The sequence below is a fragment of the Delphinus delphis genome, chromosome 4 (assembly GCF_949987515.2).
Source record: "Delphinus delphis chromosome 4, mDelDel1.2, whole genome shotgun sequence".
NCBI classification, from domain to species: Eukaryota; Metazoa; Chordata; class Mammalia; order Artiodactyla; family Delphinidae; genus Delphinus; species Delphinus delphis.
In genome coordinates this window covers 67,401,779-67,429,162 of record NC_082686.1, presented here as the reverse complement: position 1 = coordinate 67,429,162, position 27,384 = coordinate 67,401,779, and the positions used below count along the sequence as shown (strand labels likewise).

The 27,384-nt window shown below is 42.3% G+C and overlaps 1 protein-coding gene across 1 annotated transcript; it reads right to left on the bottom strand.

Moving 5' to 3' along the window:
* Window positions 1–445: 445 nt before the first annotated feature.
* Window positions 446–26,886, bottom strand: CD86 (CD86 molecule). Its single transcript, XM_060010138.1, has 6 exons — window positions 26,841–26,886; window positions 15,631–16,077; window positions 13,728–14,036; window positions 10,626–10,778; window positions 2,981–3,026; window positions 446–542 (listed from the first exon to the last, which is right to left on the bottom strand). The coding sequence occupies exons 1-6, from the start codon at window positions 26,884–26,886 to the stop codon at window positions 446–448; spliced, it is 1,098 nt and encodes a 365-aa protein (XP_059866121.1).
* Window positions 26,887–27,384: the final 498 nt, after the last annotated feature.

The window sequence follows — 27,384 nt, the reverse complement described above, 5'->3', positions numbered from 1 at the left end:
ACTGAAAAGGTAGTTGTTCAGTCACAGGTATACAAGATGGAATGAGGCACTACCTGAGATTCAGAGTAGATAAAAGCCACAATTCCAGGAATTGGGAGTTTTACATAAAACACAATGTATAACATTAAGAAAAGAGACTGAATCTGAAACAGGAGGTGTTAGTCTTACACAGGATTCCTGAGCCAGGAACCAGTTAGGTGGGCTTGACCCACAAGTGTGCTCTGAAATGAAAAGAAACAGTTAAAATCTGCTCCTGGCATAGAGAGCAGAGCTGGCATTGTAGGGAGGCTATTTCACTTAGAGGGAATCGTGAAGCCCCCTCTATTATTAATAGTAATATTTTCTTGCCTTCTGGGAAGGCTTAGAGAGACAAGAAAAAGGTCAGTCAAAACTTGAAAAGAAAAGCATATAAAAACCGGATAGTCGTATGGCATTTACTCTTTAATTAAAAATGCGGAGCACTTTTGTCGCCTGAGGCTGTCTCTGAAATGTTAATATCACACTGGGCTTCATCAGATCTTTCAGGTTCTTGGAGTTCTACTCTGGAAAAACAGAGAAAAGAATTCAGTGAGATTTCACAGTAGAGCCACTTTCTCTTTCTAGATTTCAGTGATAGGGCAGAATATAAGGGGACATTGCAATAGCAATGAGGAGAAATAAACTACTGAAGAGAGGTGGAGATGTACTGTCCATACTTCCTAAATTACTATCTTTGATTTTTGTCTGGGCCTGCCCCTGCCCTATGCTGATTCTCTGCTGCCTTCCCTCCGCCGCTCTTCCGGACCACTTCTGAACTAAGTCTGACAGGGCAGGCAAGATCTCAGCACCTGGGCTCACCATCCTGGATTCCGAGACTCACAGCGACTGGTGTATCCAGATAAGTGCTAGGCACACTGGGAGCTGTGCACCCTGGGATCATGACTTGTGTCTCTGTGACCAGGTTTTTTTTTATTAATTAATTTATTTTTGGCTGCATTGGGTCTTCGTTGCTGTGTGCAGGCTTTCTCTAGTTGCGGTGTGCAGGGGCTACTCTTCGTTGAGATGCGTGGGCTTCTCATTGCGGTGGCTTCTCGTTGCACAGCGCAGGCTCTAGGCGTGCAGGTTTCAGTAGTTGTGGCACACGGGCTTAGTTGCTCTGCGGCATGTGGGATCTTCCCGGACCAGGGCTCAAACCCGTGTTCCCTGCATTGGCAGGCGGATTCTTAACCACTGCGCCACCAGGGAAGACCTGTGACCAGGTTTTTGACTTAGGGTTGCTTTGACCCCATGACTGTGTGACCAGAGCCTTGATATTCTTGAGAGTCCAGTTTCTCAGGGTGGGTGGAGGTACAGACAATCTGATTGCATCATGCTGTGAAAGGATGGATCACCAGGAATCTTTGTGTATTCCTTCGTGCATACATTCATTCTTTCAACAAATATTTATTTTTATAGCCAAGATATGGAAACAACCTGAGTGTTCACTGATGCATGAATGGATAAAGAAATTGTGATACACACACACATACACACACATACAGTAGACCATAAAAAAGAATGAAATCTTGCCATTTGTGACAACATGGATGGACCTCGAGGGTATTATGCTAAGTGAAATAAGTCAGACAGAGAAAGAAAAATACTATATTATTTCACTTATATGTGGAATCTAAAAATAAATGAATAATAATAACTTTAAAAAATAAGTTTATAGATACAGAGAACAGATTGATGGTTGCCAGAGGTGGGGGGGGGTAAGGAGGTGGGAGAAATGGGTAAATTTCTTTTTAGTTTAAATAAATTGAATTTTTTAAAACAATCTGAAAACTTGAACTCTTAAAGAAAAAAAGCACCTCACCAAATTTTGCCTTCCACAGCCCTCGTATGTGAACAAAGGAAAATATAAAGAAAAGGGTATACACACTTCTCCCTATGCCATATTTAGGGTTACTTAAGTGCTGTTCTTATTTGAATTTGATTAGGTAAAGGATCTAGAAAGAAAGCCAAATAAATGAAAAATAAGTACAAATCAAACAAACAAATTATTGCTCAGCTGAAAGCAAACGTAAGAGAAACTAAAGCCCAGCATAATGTTTACTTTTCCACAAAACTCCTTTTCAACATGTTATATACTTATCAAACCATTAGAGTGTAAATTCTATAAGTGCTATCATCTTTCAACCAGTATTCACCATGAAAATTACAACTACTGAAAACTGTTAGTATTATTAAAAGGCTACTTTCTATAGATCCAAACATATCTGCTGCTGCAGTTTTACAGTTTAAAAAATTTATTGAGCACCTACTATATGCCAGGCACTGTGCTAGGTTCTGGCAGCACAATGATGAGCTTCGATGATATGTTCCCTGCCCTCTATAAAGTTTGATTTAGTTAAGTTTATAGAGTTTAATAATATAATTACACCAGTATATAAGTATAACCTGGTGTTATGAAGAAAAAACACAGAAATCCACATGATACTATAACAGGCTGACACAATCTAGTTTGGGAAGGGTTTTTAAGAAAGTGCAACTTGAGTCAGGATCTGAAGAATGAGGTGAAGAAGTGGCAAAGAACATTCCAAGCACAGGGCACAGCAGATGCAAAGACACTGAGGCTAGAGGGTACATATTATCACTCCTCACTTATTTATTTATTCATTCCACACATATAGGACACCCAGGCACTGTGCCAGGTACTGCAGTTACCATGTTGAATAAGATGCAGCCCATGCTCACCACATCAGACCCTTTTGGTATTAATTTTTTACTTGACCACAACTGAACTTGCCATGACCCTTGGGCATTGTGCATAGGGCACACTGCCATCCATTTATAGCTAGGGCATTTCCCTCCAAGTCCTAACTAGTCTCACTTTCCTTTTCCTCTCCATTAGTTCATGTATGCTGAGATCCCAGCATGCCTCAGACCAAGCCTAGTTAAATTATAGACTCTCTGGGGATTGTACCTCTTTCAACAATGTTGTAGGGTCAGGACTCACCTTTTCTCAGTCTGTTCACTCTCTGTCCCCTCCAGTTTGATGGTTTCTGAAAGAGACAAAAACAACTTCAGAAAATGTATTGCCCATAAATACTAAAAGAGGGAAAGTTTGAAGAGGCTCCTAAGTCCTAGGACTCAGAGAGAAATCATTGTTGCCATATATGTGGAATAGATGGTTCCTTGATGAAATTTCATGGGGACTGAGAAGGAGCTTCCTTCATCCAAAAAGTAAATGCCTTCTTTTGTTCATTGTACCTTAAGTTCTAATGTTGGGAATAGGTTTTACTTACAGCTCTATTCTTTACTAAACTAAAAATACTACTGGGAGGTATAATACATTTAGTTTTAGCAAACATTTAGTGATGGGGAAAAAAGTTTCCAATCCTTTTCTGAAAGTAAGGTTTAGAAGGAGGAGGAAAAGGAAATCTTGCAGATGTTGGTGACTAAATGGGTTAGCCAGCTGGCGCTACCAAATAATACACAAGGTTGCATGGAGAGGTTCAAGTGGGAAATTTCTAGTGGGCTAGACCTCCCAAAGCCTGAGTTCCTACTGGCATGGACTTACTACTGATGCAACTTTGGGTGAAAATTCCTCTATGCTGACTGTTATGACCGTGCTGTTGTCCCGCTCTGCGCCTTATAGCAGGGGTTGTTAACCCAGGGTCCATGGAGGAATTTAGGGACTGCAGCAATCCTTTCAACAACACCCCTGATGGTTTTGAACACTTCCTGTCTTTGGCAGTTCTCTTTGTGTGTGCATGTGTGTGTGTGTTTAAAAATAATCAGTTTTATTGAGGTAAAATACACAGTAAAATCCAATCATTTTCCATACAGATTTTGATGAGTTTAACAAATGTATGCAGTCATGTAACTACCACCACAACCAAGATATAGAACATTTATATAAGCCCAACGAGTTCCCTCCAGCCCCTTTTCAATCAATTCCTTCCCCCCACCCCATCCCCTGTAACCACGGATCTGCTTAATGCCACAGTAGTTTTGCTTTTTCTAGGATTTCATGTAATGTATAGTCTTTTCGTGCCTAGTGTCTTTCATGTAGTGCAATGCTTTTGAAATTCATTCATGTTGTTTCATGTTACCAGTAGTCCATTCCTTTCTATAGCTCAGCAGTATTTCACTGTATGTATATAGCACCATTTGTTTATCCATTCACCAACTGCAAAAATTCAGGATGCCAGATTTTCAGTATTATGAAGAAAGCTGCTATGGACATTTGTGTGTGTGTGTGTCTGTGAAGACATATGTCTTTATTTCTCATGGGTAAATATCAAGGATTGCTGAGTTGTATAGTAGAGCATAAGAATTTCAGTTGCTTCACATCCTCTCCAACATCTGATATTTATCAGTCCTTTTAATTTTAGCCATGTTAGTGGGTATGGGGTGGTATCTCATTATGGTTTGAATTTGTATTTCCCCAACGACTAATGGTGTTATGACTGTGTAACTGTGCTTATGGGCCATTTGTGTATATTTTTATGTGAACTATCTATTCAAGTCTTTTACTTTCTGCCTTTTGTTACATGGATTGTCTTCTCATTACTGAGTAGTATTATATAAGTATGTATTCTGGTTATAAGTCCTTTATTATATTTATATTTTGCAAGCATTTTGTCCCAGTCTGTGTCTTGACTTTTCATTTTCTTAAAGTCAAAGGGCAAACATTTTTAATTTTGATGAAGTTCAGTGTATCAATCTTATCTTTTTATAATACAGTTTATGCTTACCATGTCCTATCTGAGATTTGCCTAACCTAAGCTCACAAAACTTTTCTTCTATGTTTTCTTTCATAAGTTTTTTATTTTAGCTCTTATTTTAGGTTTATGATCCACTTCAAGTTATTTTTTGGGGTGTCTAGGTTCATACTTTCCCATGTGGATATCTAACTGACCCAATACCATTTGTTGAAGACTATCCTTTCTGCATGGAATTAACTTGGCACTTTTGTCAAAATCAGTTGACAAAATCATATTTTTTGACTCTCCATTTTGTTCCATTGGTCGATATGTCTGTCCTTTCACCAGTGTCACACCTTGACTACTATAGCTATATAATAAATCTTGAAATTAGGTAGTATAAGTCCTCCATCTTTGTTGCCATGTTTCAGAATTGTTTTGGCAATTGTAGATCCTTTGCATTTCCACATAACTTTTAGAATAAACTTTTTAATGTCCACTAAGGAGCCTGCCAGGATTTTGATTGATAGTGCATTGAAACCAAAGATCAGTTTGGGAGAACTGTTATCTTAATAGCTAGTCTTCTAAACCATGGACACAGCATAACTCTCCATTTATTTAGGTCTACTTTAACTTCTGTCAGTAGTCATGTTTTTTAGTTTTCAGTATACATACAGGTCTTGCACTTGTTTTTAAAAATTAATTCCAAAGCCTTTAATATTACTTGATGCTACTGTAAATGGTATTAAAAAATTCAGTGTACAATTGTTTGTTGTTAGTATGTAGAGAAACAATAGATTTTGTGTATTGACCTTGTATCCTGATACTTTGCTACACTAAATCAGTTGTAATAGCTTTTAATGGATTCCTTAGGCTTTTCTACAAACATGATCATGTCATCTGCAAAATAAGGCAGTTTTACTTCTTTCTTTCCAATATGTATGCCTTTTATTTCTTTTTCTAGAGTTGTGGCACTGGCTAGGACCTCCAGTACAAGGTTGAATAGAAGCAGTGAGAGTGACATCCTTGCCTTATTCCTGATCTTAGGTGAAAGCAATCAGTCTTTTATCATTAACTATGATGCTAACTAAAGGATTTTAGTAGCTGTTCTTTGCCAAGTTGAGGAAGTTCTTTTGTATTCCTACTTTTATGAGCGTTTATCTTTCTTTTTAAAAATTATGAATGGGTATTAATTTTGCCAAATGCTTTTTCTGTATCCATTGACACGTATTCTGTATCCACATGATTTCTCTTTTCAGTCTGTCAATAGGTGAGTTTTATTGCTTGGTATTTGGATGTTAAACTTACCTTATATTCCTGGAATAAACCCCACTTAATCATGATGTATAATACTTTTAATACATTGCTAGATTTCAGTTGCTAATTTTGTTGAGCATTTTGGCATCTATGTTCACAAGGGATATGTGTAGTTTTCTTTTCTTGTAATGTCTTTTTCTAGTTTTGGTATTAGGGCTCCCCCTGCCTTCAGAGCAGCCTAGAAACCAACTCCAGGCAGTAAGTTGTGGAAAATCATAGGGCTCACCTTATCTTTTCCCTTCTCTCAGGGACTATAGTTTTCTGTAGCCTGTTGTCCAATATCTGAAAACAGTTGTTGCATATATTTTGTCTGATTCTAGTTGTTTACGGCAGGAGGGCAATTCCTGTAGCAGTTAAGCCTTAATGGGAGGAAGGAAAAGTCTGTGTCTTCTATATAATTTTAAAAGAGCTTTAACTGTTAGAAAAGTCTCTTATTTCCTTCTACCTTCTTATAACCTTCATCGAGATACCCTTTAGAGCCTCAGTTAAGTAATCTTTGCACCCTATGGCAGTTTTTAGATATTTAAAGGCAGCACTTGTGTCCTCCCCAAGGCTTTTTTTTTTCCCCCCTGGCTGAGCATTCTGAGTTATTTCAGATATTTCTTTCTTTTTTAAAATACATCTTTATTGGAGTAAAATCACTTTACAATGCTGTATTCGTTTCTGTTGTACAACAAAGTGAATCAGCCATATACATGTATTTATATCCCCATATCGCCTCCCTCTTGAGCCTCCCGCCCACCCTCCCTATCCCACCCCTCTTGGTCATTGTAAAGCACCGAGCTGATCTCCCTGTGCTATGCAGCAGCTTCCCACTAGCTGTCTATTTTACATTTGGTAGTGTATATATGTCAATGCTACTCTCACTTCGCCCCAGCTTCCCCCACCCCACCCGCCATGTCCTCAAGTCCATTCTCTATGTCTGCGTCCATATTCCTGCCCTGCCACTAGGTTCATCAGTACCATTTCTTTTTAGATTCCATATATATGTGTTAGCATACGGTATTTGTTTTTCTCTTTCTGACTTACTTCACTCTGTATGACAGACTCGAGGTCCATCCACCTCATTACAAATAGCTCAATTTCGTTTCTTTTTATGGCTGAGTAATATTCCGTTGTATATTTGACTGATCTTCCAGATACTTTGTAAATCTAATTACATTCTATTTTTGTCAAAGTTCCTCTTAAAAATAATGGTGCTTATAGTGAATACAGTATTTCAGGATGTCTGTACACCAACACAAATAATATTATCCTTTCATACTCATGACAAAATCACCACTGTTTTTTTTTTTTAAAAAAAGCTTCTTTTTTAAAATGAAAGCAGACAATAAAAAGACAGCTTCTAAACTTTTGGATTTGATTACAAATTTAGCATTTTGAAGAGTAGATACGATGGTATCACCTGGTTTCAGTTTTTCAGCCCTGTGAAACTTTCTGTTTAAATGGTGGTTAAAAATAATTTATTTTGGAAAAGGCATTTGCCCTTTAAGAAATCATTCCTGAAAGAGCTGAGACTCTTCCAAATTTGGAGGAGGGAGGCAAGTTGTAAAAATTGTAGGTTGCTAGGCACTATTACAATACAGATTTTAGTTAGACAAGAACCAAATGAGGAAGTAAAACTTCAGGAGGAGCTATTTTAGTCTTTCTCCCCAATGGGTAAGCTGAGAGGGTAACTTCTGATTGGGAAAAGACAGTAATTGAAGGTTACAATTTCTCATGCTTTAACTGCCTTATTTGACAAAACAAAAAAGGAGAAGAGAGATTAGAAACCAGCTAGAACAACCATGGCATTTCCCTTTTATTCATTTAACAGCCTAAACAGGGTAAATATGTACGGTTGAGGAATAGAAAAACTGTAACTACTGAACAATCACTGGAAAGGACTTTTGACACCAGGTTAGTTAGTTGGAGGGCTGTCTCCTCTGAGAAAAGGATTAATATTGGATTAAGAGGAAGCTGCACTGTTGGAAAAATTTCTACTCATCAGTAAGCTTGTGTCTCTGTGGATGGGTCATGACTGTTTCCATGTTTGTCTACTGGCAGAATTTAGTTCCTTGTGGACTGAGATCCCCATTTCCTTGCTGGCTTTCAGCTGGGGGCTATTTCCAGTTTCTAGAGGCCACCCACATTTCTTGGCTTACGGCCCCTTCCTCCATCTTCAAGGTCAGCAGTGGTGCGTTGAGCCTGTCTCAAGCTTTGGATCTCTCCTCCTTCCATTTCCTCTTTCTAATCCAGGTGGGAAAGATTCTGTGACTCATGTGATTAGATTGGGTCTACTTGGATAATCCAGGATAAACCCATCATTTTAAACTCAGTATTTAATCACGTATGAAAAGTCCTTTTTGCCATGTAGGATAACATGTTACAGATTCTGGGGTATATGAGGTGGATATCTTGTTGGTGGCATTATTCTGCCTATCGTACAGCCAATGCCAGGGGTATCCACAAACAAGTGCAGACATTGCTAAAGTTACAAAACCCAGTTTTACAAACATCTCATATCTACGTGGCATGGTTACTTGGTACATCTCCCTCCTCCAGTAATATCAAGGCTCTTCTCTTTGACCAAACTTACTGGCACATGTGACTATCTGACCAAACAACTTTTTTTTTTTTTTTTGCGGTACGTGGGCCTCTCACTGTTGTGGCCTCTCCCGTTGCGGAGCACAGGCGCCGGAGGCGCAGGCTTAGCAGCCATGGCTCACGCAAGATCCCAGCCGCTCCGCAGCATGTGGGATCTTCCCGGACCGGGGCACGAACCCGTGTCCCCTGCATCGGCAGGTGGACTCTCAACCACTGCGCCACCAGGGAAGCCCCAGACCAAACAACTTTTATCTACCAATATTCTTTATCACATTCTTGAGGGGGTCGTATATGTACTATGCTCTCTTGTGGTCTTCTGCCTTTTAATACTCGTAGCTCAATTTGACCATCTCAAATGCAACAGACACCCTTACAACTCTCTCATGTGTACAGACACATCCTCTTTAACTCCCTTTATCTAGTCTCCTGAATTTTTCTGATTGCTTTTTTAGGGGAAGAAACATTTTACTTGGCTTTTCTCCATCCCTTTTCTTTGTTTTGTTTGTAAGCTAATCATTCCAATGCAAAACCAAATTTAGGAGACAGCTTACTTCCAAGCAGAAGGTTGCTTCTGCACATTTAGCTAATTCTAAATGGCAATGAGATTGACAGAAAGAGAAGTTCAAAACGCTCACTTTGAAAAGTCAAAGCCTGGACAAGCATGATATATCTGTACATCTGACCCTGCACTGTGAATTTTACACTTTTGTATCATAGAAATCTCTCGGTATACCCTGTACTTTGGCAGTTTGAACGGCTCTGCTATAAGCTTTGTGTTAATGTATTGAAACTGGATTAGCACTCCTAAATTTCTTGTTTTTGGAATACAGCTGGATGAAATGAATGACTGCTAATGTCATCCGTCTATTTTCTAGATGGATCTTAAAATCAGTACCCTGAAATCTTAAGATGCTGACCAGAAGCCTTACTCATCTTGTGCTTTTTACCATAAGCGAGTAAGAAGGTTTTACCTTAATTATTAGCACCAACCAAACTTTTACTGGAGGCAGTTACTGAGATAAAGTCCAAGCTTATCTTACAACTTCATCCAAACCAGCCCAAACCACAAACAGGCATGGGATTCTTATAAAGTCAGGGACCACTTTGCCCCCCATTAAACACAGGGCATTTTTACAACAGAAGTCAGCGGGGAGGCAGCTCAATGCAGTGCTGTTTAAAATAGCAAAACTATGGGAACAACCCAACTGTCCCACAATATGGACTTGGTTAAATAAATCAAGGTGTATCCACATAACGGAGTATCTTGCAGCCATTTTAAATGATGCTGTAGGATAATACTTAGTGACACTGAAAATATTCTTCCAACATTTAGTATAAAAAAGTTAGAAAACAGTACCTGTTATATTATTCAAATTGTGAAAAACAGTCCTCATAATACTGTCCCACTTATGGAAAAATAACGGGTTAATACATAGAAAAATCTGGAAGTTATACACTAAAAAGTCAGCATAATCATTTTTTCTTACTAGTAGAACTGTAGGTGATTTTTATTTTCAGTATATTTGGTAATGGATATGTACTACTTGGTAATCCATATGAGTTAATATTATTTTTTAAAGTCAGTGGGGAATAGTTCATCTAACTTACTTCTCGGTAAACCGAGACTCTTAGAGATGAGAAGGCAAATCTTATCGTCACCTAATCCTCCCCTTCTCCCACCAAACATTCCTGCTTGAACATCATCAGGTCCATAATCGTGAACATTTAGAAGTGTTTTCACCATTTTACTTCATTGAATTCTCACAGTAACCTCATGAAATAAAGTAGGTAAGGCAAGGAATCATCAGCTTTGTTTGGAAACCAGAAGTACATTTGTAAACCTTAGGTTAGAAGTGTTGCCTTTCCTGGAAATCCAGGCAACCTTATCAGCTGCTGAGTCCATATGGGCTTGAAACCCTGAGGGAACCTTTTCCTCCAAACACCTGCTGACTTTTTGCCAGCCTGGGCTCAGCCAACGAGCTCCAGAAGGCAGCTGATTGGGAAGTTAGCTGCAAAGTGGCAATCTGCAGAGGACACGCACTGACTCACCACATTCTTTAGAGGGGCCAGCCTGCGGCTTCTTCCTTTTCTTTAGTGTTAGAAAGAACACCATCCCACACACAACGACCAATGTTACAAGTAGAGCTGCAATCCAGAGGATGTGGTCTGGGACAGGGGGGCTTGGCACAGGTGGCTTTGCATCTAAAAATGAACCCAAGTTTTCAATCAGCCAGGAAGGTTGATTATAAAAGCTTTATAATTGCTGCTCTTCTCTTTATTTGCATGCCAGAATCTCCTCAGGGCTCTCCTGCCAGAGCAGCCTGAAATCCACTTGATTTGGGCCATAGAAAATCCCAGTCTCAGGGCCTCGGCAGCTGACTGAGAACCAAGCCAGCGACTCTGACCAAGTGCCTGGACTGAGCTGCCTTGCCTTCCCTTCCCACAGACTGAGACGACAATGACTATGATCTAGAAGAGGGTCACCTTGGCCCTTGGTTCTGGAATCTGGGTAATGTACCTGTACTGAGGCTCTGAAGGTACAGTCATCTGGGCAGCATCCGGCTTCCTCAGCCCCCTATGTGGTCAGGCCCCAAGTTTTTTTGTTTTTTGTTTTGTTTTGTTTTGTTTTGTTTTTTGCGGTACAGGGGCCTCTCACTGTTGTGGCCTCTCCCTGTTGTGGCCTCTCCCGTTGCGGAGCACAGCCTCCGGACGCGCAGGCTCAGCGGCCATGGCTCACGGGCCCAGCCGCTCCGTGGCATGTGGGATCTTCCTGGACCGGGGCACGAACCCGTGTCCCCTGCATCGGCAGGCGGACTCTCAGCCACTGCGCCACCAGGGAAGCCCTGGGCCCCAAGTTTTGACGTTTCTCTTATAGTAATTCCTCCATCCACTATCATCTCTAAATCAGGCTCCAGACACCTGTCACCCGGACAAACATAGCAGCCTCTTTACAGGCACCCATCTCCAGCTTTGTTTGTTCTTTCCCCTGATGTCTGGGTGGACTTCCTCAAGCATGGCGTTCAGCCTCTCTCTCCTACTCGAAAACTTTTGATATGTCTTCATGCCCTGAGGATCAGGGTCAGAATCAGCTCCTGGGAAGTCAGGACTTACTTCCTTGCACAAGGACTCCTAAACTTACGGGAAGTTAAGAAACAGGCTTTGGGTGGAAAAATTAGGACTGAGTGGCCCATGTTATAGACATTTATGGGAAGAGGTCTGGTAGTTAATCTCAAATTACAGGAGAATAGGACCAGCTGACCTTCCATTAGCTTAGGGGCATTTTGTGGACCGATGCCTTGTTTCTGGGACCTTAAGAAAAGGAATTGTTGGTACTGCAGGCCACATTCAACACTTTTTGAGTCTATCCCAGTTTAATCTCACTTGAACCTGTTTGGCATCCCAGTGAAGGAGGGTAATACTTGTTAACATGGAGGCTGCTACCTTTTGATACCCCAAAAGATTCCTTGACACAGGGCCTAACCTATATCTTATCTAGCCCCATTTTCCTGAGGCAGCTAGAGCTGAAACATTTCTGAACATGGCGGCAGCTAGGAAGGTTTTGGCAGCGGCTGAGAAACGGCAGAAAGGTGAGCCACGGTGAGGCTCTAGTGGTGGCGAGGCTCTGCTCCTGTGGGAGTCATGGCAGAAAGCCCCAGGGTGTGTCATGTGTGGTGATGTTGGCAGTGCCAAGAAGGTGCTAAATTTCAGGACAGCATGGGAGAGGCTTCTATCAGGCCAAGAGAGGCTACAGTGGAAGCAACCAGGACAGACAGGGTGACCTCGCCAGCTACTGAACTGTCAAGAGTCAGAGGTGTCTGATCAGAAGGAAATCAGCACCTGCACAGGGGACTGGCCCACTGGTACAGCTAAGCTGACTGGTGGGGACTGGCCCCAGGGGCTGTCCGTAAGAATGCATCAAGAGGCCAAGTTATGTTTGAACAATGAAACACCAGGAGAGGGGAGGCATTAAAGCCAGAGGATGGAGCAAGGAGCTGGATGGATGCCTTAGGAGGGGGCAAACCAAGGGGCCAGAGTTGGAGGAGGGGCCAAGGCAAACAGAAGGCAGATGGGTGGGGGGAGGGGTCAGGATCAGAGCAAGCAGTGTTGAAGGCAGTGTGGGTACAGAGTGCCTTTATTGCAGGAGAGACTCTTGCAATTACTGCTCCTCAAAAGTGGGGTCTCAAGTATGGATGTATTCTAGGGCAAAGCCAGGAATTTAAAATGGCAGGCTCCTATTAGTGTACACGGCTTAGTTTCAACCCTTTCCCAGTGGGATTGGCCCCCATACTACACTGTCAACGTGCCACAAGCATTTCTGCTTCTGCATATTTCCTTGACACATGTGTGCTGATGGCCACCACTGCCTGTGCCCATGGCAGGTACTGCTAATAGATTGTGGCCCTCTCACCTCCCAAGCCTGAATGCTGTTTCAGAATTTTTCAGAAGCTACCACAAGTTTGAGTGCCTGTCATCTCTTTATCACACTTATTAAGCCCAGTTATTTCTGTTATGGTAATATAAGGTCCCATGTCCTTTAGGAAGCCTTCACTGACCCTCAAGGAACTTGCCTATCTCTGAATGCTTATAAATCTTATTATCAGGCACTCTTGTTTTTAAATTTAGTTGTATATTTCCATGGGATATAATTTAGATTCTAATTCAGTCCTTTTACAATCCAATTTACCATGTGTGTCCATTGTGGAGTTCTGATTCTATTAGAAGGGCAGAGAGCGTGTCTTATACCTTTTGGTTTTCTCCCCTGAAACCAACAATGTTTAGAATGGTTTTGTACTCATAACAAGTGCTATATGTATATATGAATGTGTGCGTGTGTGTGTTTTAATGAGTGGAAGAATTTTAGCCTGGAGAAATCCTGGCATCTTCTAACCTAAGCTTCAGAATCTTCTATCTAAAGGTAGCCCAAAAGACTGGGCCAGTGTCAAGGCTAAGAACGTGCTTCCTCAAGAGCAGCATAGGTTCATAGCCTCTTGGACCTTGTAGCACTCAGATGAAACAAGAGCCCTCTGTCTGGGTCTTTCCTAACAGTATGAAAATGGCCCAGTTGGAGGTTTCCTGGCAAGCAGGGGACACTGGATGATCTGCCTTACCCATCTGTGTATAATACCTGATAAAAGAAACTGTCAGGCTTACCTATATTGCAAGGTGGTGAGAAAAGCAGTGTCTTCGTTGGCTCAAGTTGCAAGACACAGAAGATGCTCACATTTGTTTCAGGAGGGATGGAAAAAGACATGCTGATAGAAATGTTGTACAGTTCTGTGATATTATTTTGAGATTTCTTCATGACAGTGTCATACTCAGTAGTAGAATTCTTAGTTTTTACCAATATATACATCCTCTGAGGTTCTGGGTAACCTTGTGTAGATGAGCAGGTCAAATTTATGATGTTAGAATTTTCTGTTTGATTAGGAATTAGATTTATTTCTGGTTGACTGAAGTTAGCTGAATGCAGAATAGAGATACAAAAAAAAACAGAAATCAGTTTAAATTTAGATGTATCTAGAAGGGAACAACAAATAACTAGGTATCCTGGGAACTCACTGGGGGCACACCTGGCAGGCCTCAGGGTGTCTAAATTGTGGGCCTCAGCCCACGGTGAGAGCCACATAATGATCCCACATTTATTTTTCAGGAATGGAGTTGGGGCCACCATGCTTACTTCCCGCTGACCCCAATCAAGGATGTGCTCTCTGAGCAACAGGAGGGGCTCTCTGAGCAACAGGAGGGCTAGCTCCTTCTGCCAGCCAAATCCCTTGCTCTTCTTCTGTAGTCAGTAGGTACTGTGCAGGTTCTACATACTAATTTATAATTTAGTATATTGTTTCTAAAACTTCAGTGATTCGCATGATATTGTTACAAGTTTTGCTATATCCAACTACTCCTTAAGCGCTCTGCTTGTACGTGATGTGGCCGGTGGAAGGTAGATTGCCATGGTGTTACCTACTTTAAACCTCATTAACAATAATTAATCTGGACCTAGTAATCCCACACCTGGGTATCTACTCTAGAGAAATGAAAACTTACGTTTACACAAAAAATTTGTGCATGATTTTTTACAGCAAATCTATTCATAATAGCCCCAAACTGAAAACAACCCAATGTCTTTCCATGGGTTGAGTGGATAAACAAAATGCTACTTAGTAATAAGAAGGAACAGATTTTTGATACGTGCAACAACTTGGATGACTCTCAAAGTCATTACGTTAAATAAAAGAAGCTGGTCGTAAAAGGTTACATACTGTGTGACTTCATTTATGTGATATTCACACAAAGATAAGACCATAAGTTGCAAAACAGGGGTTATGGGTATAGAGAGGGTATGACTATAAGGGCATAGCATGGGGAAATTTTTTTAGGGTGCTGAAAATGATTTGTATCCTGTTTATATTGCTGGTTATATAAACCTATACATAAGTTCATATTAATAGAACTGTATGCCAAAATAAAAATAATTTTACTGTATTTTAATTTTAAAAAGTCTGTAGTGACATTTAGGTTTTTCAAGGCCTGGAAAAACAAGGGAGCTGTTTTGTCAGCTTTCGGGTTGTGTGCCTTGGGTTATTTCCCTCCTGTCTACTGGGCTTATGGTTGGGCCGCAAACAAGTCATAAGCAACCTCCAGGAGGCCGAAGGGAAATCCCAAATCAGCCAGCTGTCACCCTTGGTAGGAGCTCCAGGCAAAGATTTAGTGGGTGAGAACTCTTGGACTAAAGGAGAAAATGAATGTAAAAGAGATTTGAGACCTATATGGTTCATATAAACTCAAGGGCCAAATCACCCATGGTTTTCACTTAGCCACATTACCTTGGTTTCCTTAGTTCTATCTGGTCCCCAAAGCAGATTCTTACAGATCATTCAGAAGTAAACTATAAAAAGTACGAAGGACTTTTAGTTCCCTCCTCCCAAGCCCCGCACTCCCTTCAAACGGGCTTCCCAGAATTGGCTGTCCTCTGCCTCTCTCGAGGCGGCCCTCTCCCCCACCTATTGCAGTCTCATCTGAGAAGTCCCCGGATCTGAACGCGCCATTGGCTACATACCCAGCACTGACAGGTCAGAGCTCATGTGGTAGGTGGGCATCAGTCCTTGGGGTCTTTTATGATGGATGAAACATTGATACGAGCCCTTGTCCTTGATCTGAACGTTGTGGAGTCGCAGTGTCCAACTGTCCTGGTCAAAGCTCGTGCGGCCTATATACTTGGGATGAACATTGTGAGGTTTCTCTTGGCCTCTGTACAGCTCATAGAGAACCAACTTATTCTGGTCCTGCCAAAATATCACCAGGTCATCCAGGCTTAGGTTTTGCGAGTTTGGAAAGTGGCATGGCAGGTCTCCAGTCTCATTGAAAAATGCCTGACTTTCCAAGGAAGCAGCACCTAAAAGAAGGAAAGGTGGACAGTGGGGAAAGAGGCACAAAAGGGAAGAAAGAAAGAAAGAAAAAAAAAACCAGAGACTCCATTTCTCTTTATACAATACCCAGATGCTATCTTATCAGTAATGATCTTGAAGAAGTAGATATTAAACTCTGGAACTGTGCATACACATTGGCATGTGCAGAAAGGAAGGGGCTTTTGTCCTCACTCTACTGATAACTAACTGGGTGGCCTTGTGCAAACTGCAACGCCTATGAGGTTCAGTTTCCTTATCTGTTTAATGAAGGGGTTGACTAAATGTTCTAAGGTTCTTTCCAGTACTATGGTTCTGTGAATTTAAATCCGAGAACAGAGAAAATCAGCAAAGTTAGACAACTCATTCACCCATTGGTTACTTCCCTATAATCTGAATATTGATCCTCTTCACTCTAGCTGTTACAGGCTCCATTACTTCTTCACCATGACCAAAAGCTCCCTATCTCCCCTCCCTATCCCCTTATTCCTTGGCCTGCTGTGGTGAAAAGAGTTCCGATATCCCTCCTTTCATTATGCCTCGGTAGCTGGGGATCACGGTGACTAATATCTTTGAAATTCAAATAGTTCCCTTTATAGACTTTCCCTCATGACTGCTGCTCCCATGGCCAGCTCTCCCAAGGGTAAAAACAGTTTGGAAATGACACAAATGGTCAACCAAGGCCTCTATTCTGTGACCTCTCTAAGCTCTTTCGGAGATCAGAAAGAGAACTGGGCAGATTTGATGGTTGTTTTGGGATTGTGGTGGTCGAAGACCATTTAAGGTACATGAATGAAATGCTGGAAATGAATCATAAATGGGAAGGTGAGGATGTACTTTTGGAGTACTGGGGAATCCCCAGGTACCACAGACTTGCTCTGCCCAGGACGCATTGCTTTTGGAAATGTTTTCAACCCCTGGAGAATGTGCTGGGAGAGTTCAGAGAAATGCTTTCATCCCTGAGGGCATATTGGGGTTTGTGGAGGGATTTGGGTCTCCTCACTCCTTAAATGTGATTGCTTGTAGGGTTTCTGTAGGACCTATTCTGGATCACAGAATTACTTGAGACCCGGCCAAGAAATTAAGTAGTGGTGAGTGAGAAGTGCAGGGTTAGGGGAGAAATGCTGTTTCTTAGTTAATATGAAGTTAGACGCCACCTTGGGGAGGGAGTTAGGATGGGTTCTAAGTAAAGCTTCATCATTCCAGACTTCAGTAAAGGGATGTTGACATTAAGGAGGAAAGGAGAAGCAGGTTGGTGAGGGAGATGAGAGGAGTTATCTGAGGCGTTCTTTGAGGGGTGGCAGGAGAAATTAAATTGATCTGATCAATAGGGTTCTCTTCTAAGAGGGAGTAGAAGAGAAATAACAGTGACATGCACTTGGTGAAATTGAACTGTGTGCAGAGTGGCCCAGTGAGAACCATAATCAAGGGGGTGGGTGCCTGGGGTGGTCTTGAACTCTATGGGAAGGGACTCCAGGCATCAGTGAGAGTCAGCACAAGTTTGAATCACTGCCTATTGCATTACGCTCACTAGAAGCCTGTGAAGCTCTTGAAAGCAGAAAGTACAGTCTGTACAAAATGCATTCCCATATTGGAGGGAGGCGGGAAAATCTACCTGGGTACCTGGAACAGCGAAAGGGGGACCTAAAGAAGTCTTACTGTGTTCAGTAACTACTTATCAGGCACTCCTGGGGTGCTGCTACTCCTCTGCTAAACTCTGAATGATAATGTAAGTGTGTCACCTACTGTAAAAGCTTCTAGCAACTATCTCTGGGGAAACTCATGCTGGTTTTATGACTAACTTGCCATATGATATAGAGCAGATGGCCTAGTGGGGAAACCAAACACATAGTTGAAAATTCTGCCAGTTAACAGTCACCATTATGTTATTATTCAGCAGTGCCTCTGGCCTGGAAATGACTTTGCCTTTGGCTTCTTCTGTCTTCCTGACTTAGGGTTGCTTCTCTACAGAGCCTCACAGAGCCTCTTCTCCTGCCCACCCACTCTCTCCACTCACAGAGGGGTCCAAGACCCAGGCTCCCTCTCCCAAAGATTATATGGAATTTTTCTTCCACCCATGTAACTGCTCCCCTCTCACCTGCCAACCGAAAGTGTGGTCTGTGCTCTAAAGGCATCGGCATCCCCAAGGCGATGCAGAATCCCTGGCCCCACTCCAGACCTTCTGAGTCAGAATCTGCATTTTTAACAGATCTCCAGTTTGAGAAGCTGCAATAGAGTATTTCTATCTCTGCCTCCAGAGTGGAATAGAGAGATGACGGAACAAGAAAAATTTGTTTCCATCCATCCTTCCCCAAACCCTCTCTCTTCACCCTGGGGTGGAAATCACGCTGAAGTCCATTCTGAGTGGAACTGAAAGTATTTCACAACTTACTCCATAGTTCCTCGCCAACCACTGGCTTCCATGACATCACTTAGAGCTACGTATGCTAATTGCCTCTCTGATGATATGGGAAAACTTAGCTCAAAGTCCGTTTTTTCTAAGTGGCTTCAGGCCTCCCCTGTTATGACCCTAAACCTTAGGCCACCCAGCTACGGGACTTGCTGGGCTCCCCTGGAGGGTAAGCATTGAGATTCTCTCTCTTTCCTAGCACTTGAGTCATAGAAATGGTCTGGGTCTAGTTAAAACTGGTTGCTATGATGATGTTAGGAGCTAGGCACTCAAGAATCCATCTAGACACCTCCCTAATCAGCTGAAGACATTTCTTTCAAAGGATACTTGAGGACGTCATCAGCAAGAAACTGTTTGGCTGTCAGACAAAAACTACAGTCTTCTAACTTTGTGAGGTCTCTGACCCCACCTGGGACTTCAGTCTTCCCCAGCTACTACCCCGCATGCATGTCTTATGTATTCTAGGGTCATATCTGCCTCATATTACTATGCTTATCTGTACTCATGAATTTCCCTTCTTTTACTAAACTTCCTCCAGAGCTTTACTAGGCCCTATGGAAGCCTCATTCCATTGTAATAAACTCCTCTATGTCTTCAACCTCTTCATCAAATGTTTCCCCCAGGGTTGTGCTTTCATTGAAATCTGGCCCAACCCAAAGAACGTCGCATGCCTCCAGCCGCTGCTTGTTTTATCACACATCAGAGGGACCTTGAGCAGCACTCTTCCCCTTTTGAGGTGTTCTCCTCCCTCACTGCTGTTAGCTACTAATCATTTGTCACTACTTCCTTGCTCACTGAAGATTTTTGGCATTAGATGCAAGGTCTTTCTTTCCAATCAGTTATTCCTATCAAATTGGGTGACTTTGGCATGGATGAGTTTACCAACACCCTTGCCTCAAAGTTCTTTGATCTTTCCCACTTCAAAGATCTTCATCCACAGGCTATTTCAGCAGCCCCTTTCCCATGACATAATCTTAAACCTTATCACCAAGAACACCTCTGCCCCTAGAATCTTAAACCTCAATATACCAATCTCTGTCCACAAGATATTTTCCACCAAGATTTGCTCTTGATTCTACCTACATCTGTTCTTCAACTTTATTAAGACCTCAGCTCTGTCCAGTCTAGACCCTATAATGCAGTGCTTTCCAAAAGCACTCTCTTAATAGGTAGCTAGTATGACTGAGAAACTGAATTTCCATCTTATTTAATTTTAACTAATTTAAATTTAAATAGCCACATGTGGCTGGTGGCGGTCATATTGTTTGCACAGTGATAGAATATTTTTTCAATCATTCTCTTGCAAGCAACTTCAATAAACTTGCCCCTTTGTGCAGATTTCATCCCAAGAGCAATCTACTTTTGATCTGCATATCTGTTCCTTATGACTGAATGTTTGAGCACTCCTGGAGGAAATTATGCAGTTGATCAGGCTGGTGACATTACAAATTGGTAGTCTGTAGTTCCACTTAACTTGGCCTCTGAGCTGCTCGCCCTGCTCACCACCCTCTCCCTTCCTCACAGCACTTACTTCAGCAGTACCCTCTGCTACTGCTTTTAGTTTCTCTTTCTCCTATTTTTTTAAACATGTTTATTGGAGTATAATTGCTTTACAATGGTGTATTAGTTTCTGCTGTATAACAGAGTGAATCAGCTATACATATACATCCATCCCCATGTCTCTTCCCTCTTGCGTCTTCCTCCCATCCTCCCTATCCCACCCCTCTAGGTTGTCACAAAGCACAGAGCTGATCTCCCAGTTCTGAGCTGATCTCCCTGTTCTATGCTGATCTCCCTGTGCTATGTGGCTGCTTCCCACTAGCTATCTGTTTTACATTTGGTAGTGTATATATGTCCATGCCACTCTCTCACTTTGTCCCAGTTTACCCTTCCCCCTCCCCGTGTCCTCAAGTCCATTCTCTAGTAGGTCTGTGTCTTCATTCCCATCCTGCCCCTAGGTTCTTCATGACCTTTTTGTTTTGGATTGCATATATATGTGTTAGCATACGGTATTTGTGTTTCTCTTTCTGACTTACTTCACTCTGTATGACAGACTCTAGTCAACTCTCTGAAAGAGTAAGTGGAGATTGCTGCCTCCACCCCCAGCCTCTGTCCCCACCTCTGTGCTGAAACTTCCCTGGCAGATGTTGTCAGTGGCTTCCCCCCACTGCCAAACGCAGAACACTTTTCAGACCTCATCATCTCTGACCACGCTGTCGCATGCCACACTGTTGGCCATCTCTCCTTCTGAAACTCTATTCTTTCCCAACCTCTGACATCCTGGTCAGTTTTCTCTCATCACTCCTTAAATGGTGACTAGGGCAGGGATGGTTCTCCAGGAGTTTTCATGGCTGATATGGTATTTCTGTTAAGATTAGCTTTGCTTTGATCTCATGCTCACCATGGATCCCACTATAGATATAAATATAATGTGTATACAATTATGTATATTTATATATTATAGATATATAATGTGTATATTTTATAAAATATAGAACTATACTATATGTTATATGAAATACGATCTATTAAAATATATGGAGCATCATATAATGTAAAATGTAAAATGTAAAACACATCATTACATGCCAAAAAATTCAGCTCCTGTTAAGTGCAAGCCATCAGATTACACTACCCACTGCTCCCAGTATCCATCTCCTCCTAGGCACCTGGCTTCTCCATCACTTCCCTTGCCTAGGCAATTTCGGTCTCTTGCGCACAGTGCCTAGCCTCTCAGTTTCTTGTCCTCCTTTCCTCCAATATCTTGTCGCCCACTCTACCCCAGCCATTTCTTCCCTGGACCAGACCCCAGACCCTATTGTTACCACTGCACCCCATAAAAACTCTCAATATCAAGCATCTCACCTTGTGACCACCACCTCTTATCTTTTCATTTCATTCTTTCTTCTACCACCACTCCATCAATTCTCCCACCTCACTGGGATATATTATGAATTGGAATATTTCTCACTGTATCTGCAGATACTACCCTAGGCCAAGACTCCATTACCTCTTGATTAGATAGTTGCAATTGCCTCCTAACTGATCTCCCTACTTCCACCCTTGCCCACAAATCTAATTCCTTAAGCCCAATTGATCCTTTAAAATATGTCTCAGATGGTATAACCCTCCTGTTCGAAAGTCTCTGGTGACTTCCCACCACTCTGAAAATTATATCTAAATCCTTTCCCATCACACTGAGAACTATACCCCCAATCCTTCCCATGACCTACAAATTCTTATGTAATCTGGCCCCTGGTACCTTTCAGACCTCTTCCCTTCACTTACTCTGCCCCAGCCATACTGGCTTCCTTGCCATTCCTCCAAAATGCCAGGCACATTCTATCTCAAGACCTCCCCCCTTCACTCTTGTTGCACAGCCAAGAAGGCATTGCAGTCTCTGAAGGGAGTTGCAGTCAAGGACTCGGCCCCGTCACTGGCCAGTCACGCTCTTTCACATATTTATATTTGTAGCCCAGGCACTTTCGTTCCTCAGTTTCTTTATTGGGGCCTTGGGCAGAGGTCTTCTTCAGATGCTTCTGCTCAAGCTGCCTTATGGTAGGAGGGAAGGAGGACCTTGGAGACACTTTCCCCATGGAGAATTACTTTTCCCCAGCTGACTCAGTATTTCTACTCTTAGCCCTTTCCCCTCATCCTTCCCTTCCACCTCTCCCCAGGGTCCATAAAACTGCTGGAGCCTTTTGTCTGGGGCTCCCTCAACAGTGAGAAGAACCCCCGTGTCTGTGCTGATCCACCTGATCCTTGACTGGTGTGCTGCACAGAGGGAGAAAGAAATAAAAGTGTGGAAGAACAAGTTAAGAGTCAAGGGGAGTTAGTCTGAGAAGCTGTAGTATTTTCTAGAAGAAGAGAATGCGAGGAAAGGTAGAGAAACAATATTTAAAGAGATAAAGATTGTGACTATTCAAAATGGAAAAAGACGCAAGTCCTCAGATCAAAAGTGTGTTCTAAGTACCGAGTAAGATAAATGAGAATAAATCCACACCTAGATATGTTGTGGTGAAGCTGATAAACAAAAAGCATAAAATATTTTTTCCAATTTACAAAGAAGAAGAATTGAATCTTTTCATTCTTTAAAAAAATGAAGAAAGAATACCTATAAAACAATGACAGTTACAATGAAAGCTCCTTAGCAACCATAAACCAAAGAAGACAATGGGGCAATAACTTCTGAATGAGTAAAACACACACACATTCAAATAAAGCAAATTACAGCATTTCAACCCACTGGACTAATACAATTTCAAAAATTATAAAAATGAAAAGAATTTAGAAACATGAGAAAGTGTGTATGAAACAATATTGAATAGAACATATTCAGGGATTTGCCTATATATTGTGGTCACAACTATATATAACTAATTTTACTCTCGTGTCTGTTACACTGTAGTAAGGACCAGAGGAGTGATTTTTATGTATTTTTTTATTTTCTATATTTTTAAAGGTTTTTTTTTGATGTAGACCATTTTTAAAGTCTATTGAATTTGTTACAATATTGCTTTTGTTTTATGTTTTCGTTTTTTTGGCTGTGAGGCATGTGGGATCTTAGCTCCCCGACCAGGGATCGAACCCACACCCCCTGCATTGGAAGGCAAAGTCCCAACCACTGGACCACCAGGGAAGTCCCAGAGGAGTGATTTTTAAGTAGTGGAGGGAGCTGACTACTTTTTAATGGAGACATCTATAGGGAGAATGAATGAAAGAAAGAGTGAAAATGAAACCAAGAATGGGTAAATACTCTTAGAGACTGTTGAAAGAGTTTTCATAATTTTGAGGTCCTGGAACTTGGCCCTGTGACTGGCAATGGCTATAAAGGAAGGGCTACAAGTGTTTTTGTTTCTGTAAATCTTAACAGTACCGAGGGGGCCAAAATCCCGAGTTGCATACTCTGGAAATGGTATTAAGATCTCTCACAGAGTAAAAACAAGCCACAGTCTCTCAAACTCTTGCTGCTTCCCAAAGTAGTCTGTTTGCCATTGGAGCCTCTCTGTTCCCTACAAATTTCACTCGTGCTCCCAATCAGCCCTCTACTTATCCTATTCAGTGACCATCTTCCACTAAATTAACTTGTCTGACAGCCCATTCTCTCTGGAACCTACTAAATACTAAAATGATCCACTACTTCGGAAGTAAGATACTCCCTACTGGGGAGCAAACATCTATTTCAAAGGCCTCTGAGACAGTACCTTAACATAAAGGGGTGACTCCAATAGGAGAACTACTAGGCTCCATGACAGTTCTTTGGGAATTTGGGAATTACGTCTGAACTATCTATCTATTCACCTCTGTGATTATAGTGACAACTATCAACAGCAACAGGAAGTGGGAGTCAAAGTAATCATATAAACATAATCCTCATGCAGCCACCCATGTAGGCACCTGCAGAAACCTGGGAGGAAAGAGTAGACCCTTACACAAGATACGAAATGAGGGTTTGAGCCAATTTTATGTAAATCTTAAAGTGAATGAAGACCCCCAACTATACTCCTGGTACATTAATTGAACCAGAGGTATTGTTCAAGAGAAATGAGAAGCCTTAGGACCCAGTAAACCCCCAGACAATAAGAGCAACCATAAAGAGTCAAACTAGGAAGAAACTTCCTCCTGATACGTGAGCTACTGATTTTCCAAACACCACTCTGACTCCAGCTTTAAGTGCTACTGGAGGTGCTGGGTAGCGGCCAACAGAGCTGGACAGTTAGAGGTGTCTTTGCAAGTGGCACTTCAACATTCCTTTGGCTTTATGAATACAAAGCACAAATTATAACCTAATTCTGCAAGGCCATGGCTGCCCTCTCGCCCTTTTAGGTTTTAAACTCTCGTCCAATTTTCGCCTCATGGGCCAGGGCAGCAACTATAATGTCTGATTTCCATGACTAGGGGAGGACACAAAACATATGGAGGAAAAAGGAGACACAGAATTATTTCACTGTCCTGTTTTATCTCTGCTGTCAAATGAATTATTCAGCCCTGCATTTTTGCCGTGGATTATCTGGGTCAATTGCATCTCCTTTCTCCCTTTGGATTCCTGCCTATGGGCAGGTCACTGCTTGCCAGCCCAGCAAGCAGAGATGTGCCCTGAGAAGAAAGATAAAATTCAAATAGATTCTTTTCCATTCTTTAAAAAAGAATGAAATCTGTTTTATTATTTTTAATCGTGTGTTAAGTATTGGCAATGTTATCTTCCAATCAGGTGTCACCATTTTCCTATCCCACTTAAAATTTCTACTGCCAAAAATATAACTACTATTCTCTCACCACCATAAAGCTTAAATGACTTCCGTTTGGGGGAGTTATTTTTAAAGTTTCAATATTGATAACTCTCTTTTTAGAATTTAGGAAGTATCCAGGTATCCAAGTATCTGGTACATTTTTCTTTCTTCTCTCCCAAGTCATAAAAGCTGGGCTGGTCACTGTATGAGAAGGGCCAGGGCCCGAGCTGTAGGGACAGCTAAGGTGTCAGCTGCTGGGAAGGTGGAGGATGGACCTGGTGGGGAACTTGTGAACTTGACTAAGGCACAAGCCACATTATCTATCAAAGTTGTTTGAGTCCCCAAGGGACAAATCCTAGTATTATGGAGAGTTCCCTAGCAAGAGTTAGGAGGAACAGCATAATGTCAAGGTGAAGTGAAGAGAGGCTGAATCTGTACCGCTAGGTGTGAATCCAGGCTCTGCCACTTATTAGCAATGTTGTCTTAGGCAAATTACTGAACCTCTCTGGGCTTTAGTTTGCACAGCTGTAAAATGGGGAATCATATAACAAGACCTAAAGCAGAGAGTTATGGTGACGTTTGAGTTAATATTTATAAGATGCTTAGAACAGTACCTGGCACAAAGTAAGCACTACATCTCTGTATTTGTCAAATAAATAAGAAGTGGGATAGGAAGGGGTTCTTGATGGATAATGTCCTGCAAAGCTTTGTTTTATCCCCTTTCTCTCTTGCTCTTGCTCACACATCACTTCTACCTCCCCAAGAGCTAGAGTAACAGGTCATATTGGTGCTGGGAGGTGGAAGCTGCTGTTATGACCTAAGTCAGTAAAGTGATCAGTTAGCCCATCTATAGATCAGGCAGCACATGTATAGCACAGACCCAACAAGCTCCAAGGTGCTAAACAGAAAACACATCACAAAAGGCCTGTCCCAGCCAGCATCAATCTGAGGGAGCTTCTCTTCCTTGTAGCCTGACTCCTTTTACCCACAGCAGGGACAAGGACAGTGGCCAAGGGCCTGGTGTGTGGCTATCAGAAGGAGGTAAGCTCGTGGCCGGGCCAGTTAGTCAGGGGCAGCCTGTGTGCCGTTGTAGCCAAACAGCAGGCTGGGCTCCCCCTCCACGTCTGCCCCACACCAGGACCAGATGCCTTCCCTCTCGGTGCTAAGGGTGGGGAAAACAAGCAGCAGGAAGGGGATGGGCCAGGAGAAACTAAAGGCACCCAGTCGCAGGATGGGCGGCAGGAACCTCGGCCAACCCCAGTTTACAGATGAAACTGAAACTCAAAGAGATCAGTAAACAGGGAAGGTCTGAGTTTTGTGAGGCCTGACACTGCTAAAATTTCTTTTGAGGGGGAAGAGCTCTTTCAGAAAAAGAATACAGAACACAAAACAAAATGCCCATGGCCACTACGGTGCCACTCAACATGGGGAGAATGTGATAGAAAAGTCGAAAAGTCGCAGTGGAAAGAGACAGTGGTCTTAACTTATTGTGGTTAAAATATCTTATTAATGAAAATTTTACTAAGGCTTAAGACACAGGACCGCACTGTTAGGGCTCCTCCTGGGGTCTCGGAGGGGCTTGGAAAGAGCTGTGCAAGTAGGAGCCCTGAAGCTTAGTCCCTTAGCTTGATGGTAAATCAGCTGATACAGTTAGCTGAGGCTCACTGAAGCAGGTGGTAGCAGAGCTGGGTTTCTTGATCCTCCCAGTAATCAGTGCCAACTATGATCTATGGGCACGGGCTGGTGGGGAGGACAGTGGATTGGGGGGGAGAGGGAAGGTAGGGAACGAGAAAAACAATGATCGCTAGTGGAAGGAGACTTCTAGAAGCCTGTCAGCCATTTCCTAAAAGTGTGAGAATGCAGAAGTGGGGACAGAGGAGCAGAAGAGTTAAGCCTCAGGCGTGTCAGAGTAGGGACCCTCCCTCAGCTCCCTGGGCACCAATGGACAGGCCAGGCTACCCTCCTCTGTGCATCCAGGACCACGGGTGTGAGACGACAGAAGGTGTAGGGCTCCATCTCAGGCTGGGCCTGCCATCAGCTGAGATACTTGTTCTCGACTGTGATACTTCCTTCTTCTCCATGAAAGTCTTTTGCATGTGGTATTGTGAACGCTGAATAGAAAGTGAGTAAAACCCATCAAATCTCAAACCCCAGCTTGGAGGTCAGGTTCATCGGGAGAGAGTGGGAGGATTCTAGGACTTTATAAAGCCCCGAGGGTGCTTACCAGACAGCAGGAGGGCCATCACAAGGAGAGTGTTTCTCAGTCCCATGGTGCTAAAGTTAAAAAAGAGAGATAAAACTTGATTAGAAAATGAAACCAAAAACCAAAATATAACAAGTGGAGTTTGAAATTCACTTAGGCCCATGGGTGTGGCAGAGATCAAACAGTGTGTACACCAAAGCCATTTTCTTTTCCTCCTAACCCCACAGACACGCTCTATTTCCCAGTCCCCCCCACCCCATGTTAGGTGGGCCATGTGACTGGTTTTTGGCCAATGGAATTGTGGGCAGAAGTGACAGGTGTTACTTCCAGATACAGCAGCACTAAAGCCTCTCTCTTACCTCCTTCCCCTGCCTTCTTGGATGCAGAGGCTCCAGAGGAGGAGTCCAAGGGCCTAGAAGATGGAAAGCCTCACTATGAAAGAAGCTGGTTTGCTGGACAAATTAATAAAACAGCTCTCAACACCCCACAGTGATCTATATTGGGCTGTGACATGAGCAAAATATAAAACGTTATTGTGTTCAGCTAATGAAATTTTGGGAGTTGT

Excerpts from the sequence above, each read along its gene's own strand:
- CD86 (XM_060010138.1), bottom strand. The coding sequence starts at position 26,886 with ATGGGACTGAGAAACACTCTCCTTGTGATGGCCCTCCTGCTGTCTG. Across the intron at positions 14,037-15,630 it reads CTCTGACCTGTCAGTGCTGG|CTAACTTCAGTCAACCAGAA; the intron begins GTATGTAGCCAA and ends TTCTGCATTCAG. Across the intron at positions 10,779-13,727 it reads CTCACCACCTTGCAATATAG|ATGCAAAGCCACCTGTGCCA; the intron begins GTAAGCCTGACA and ends GTTCATTTTTAG.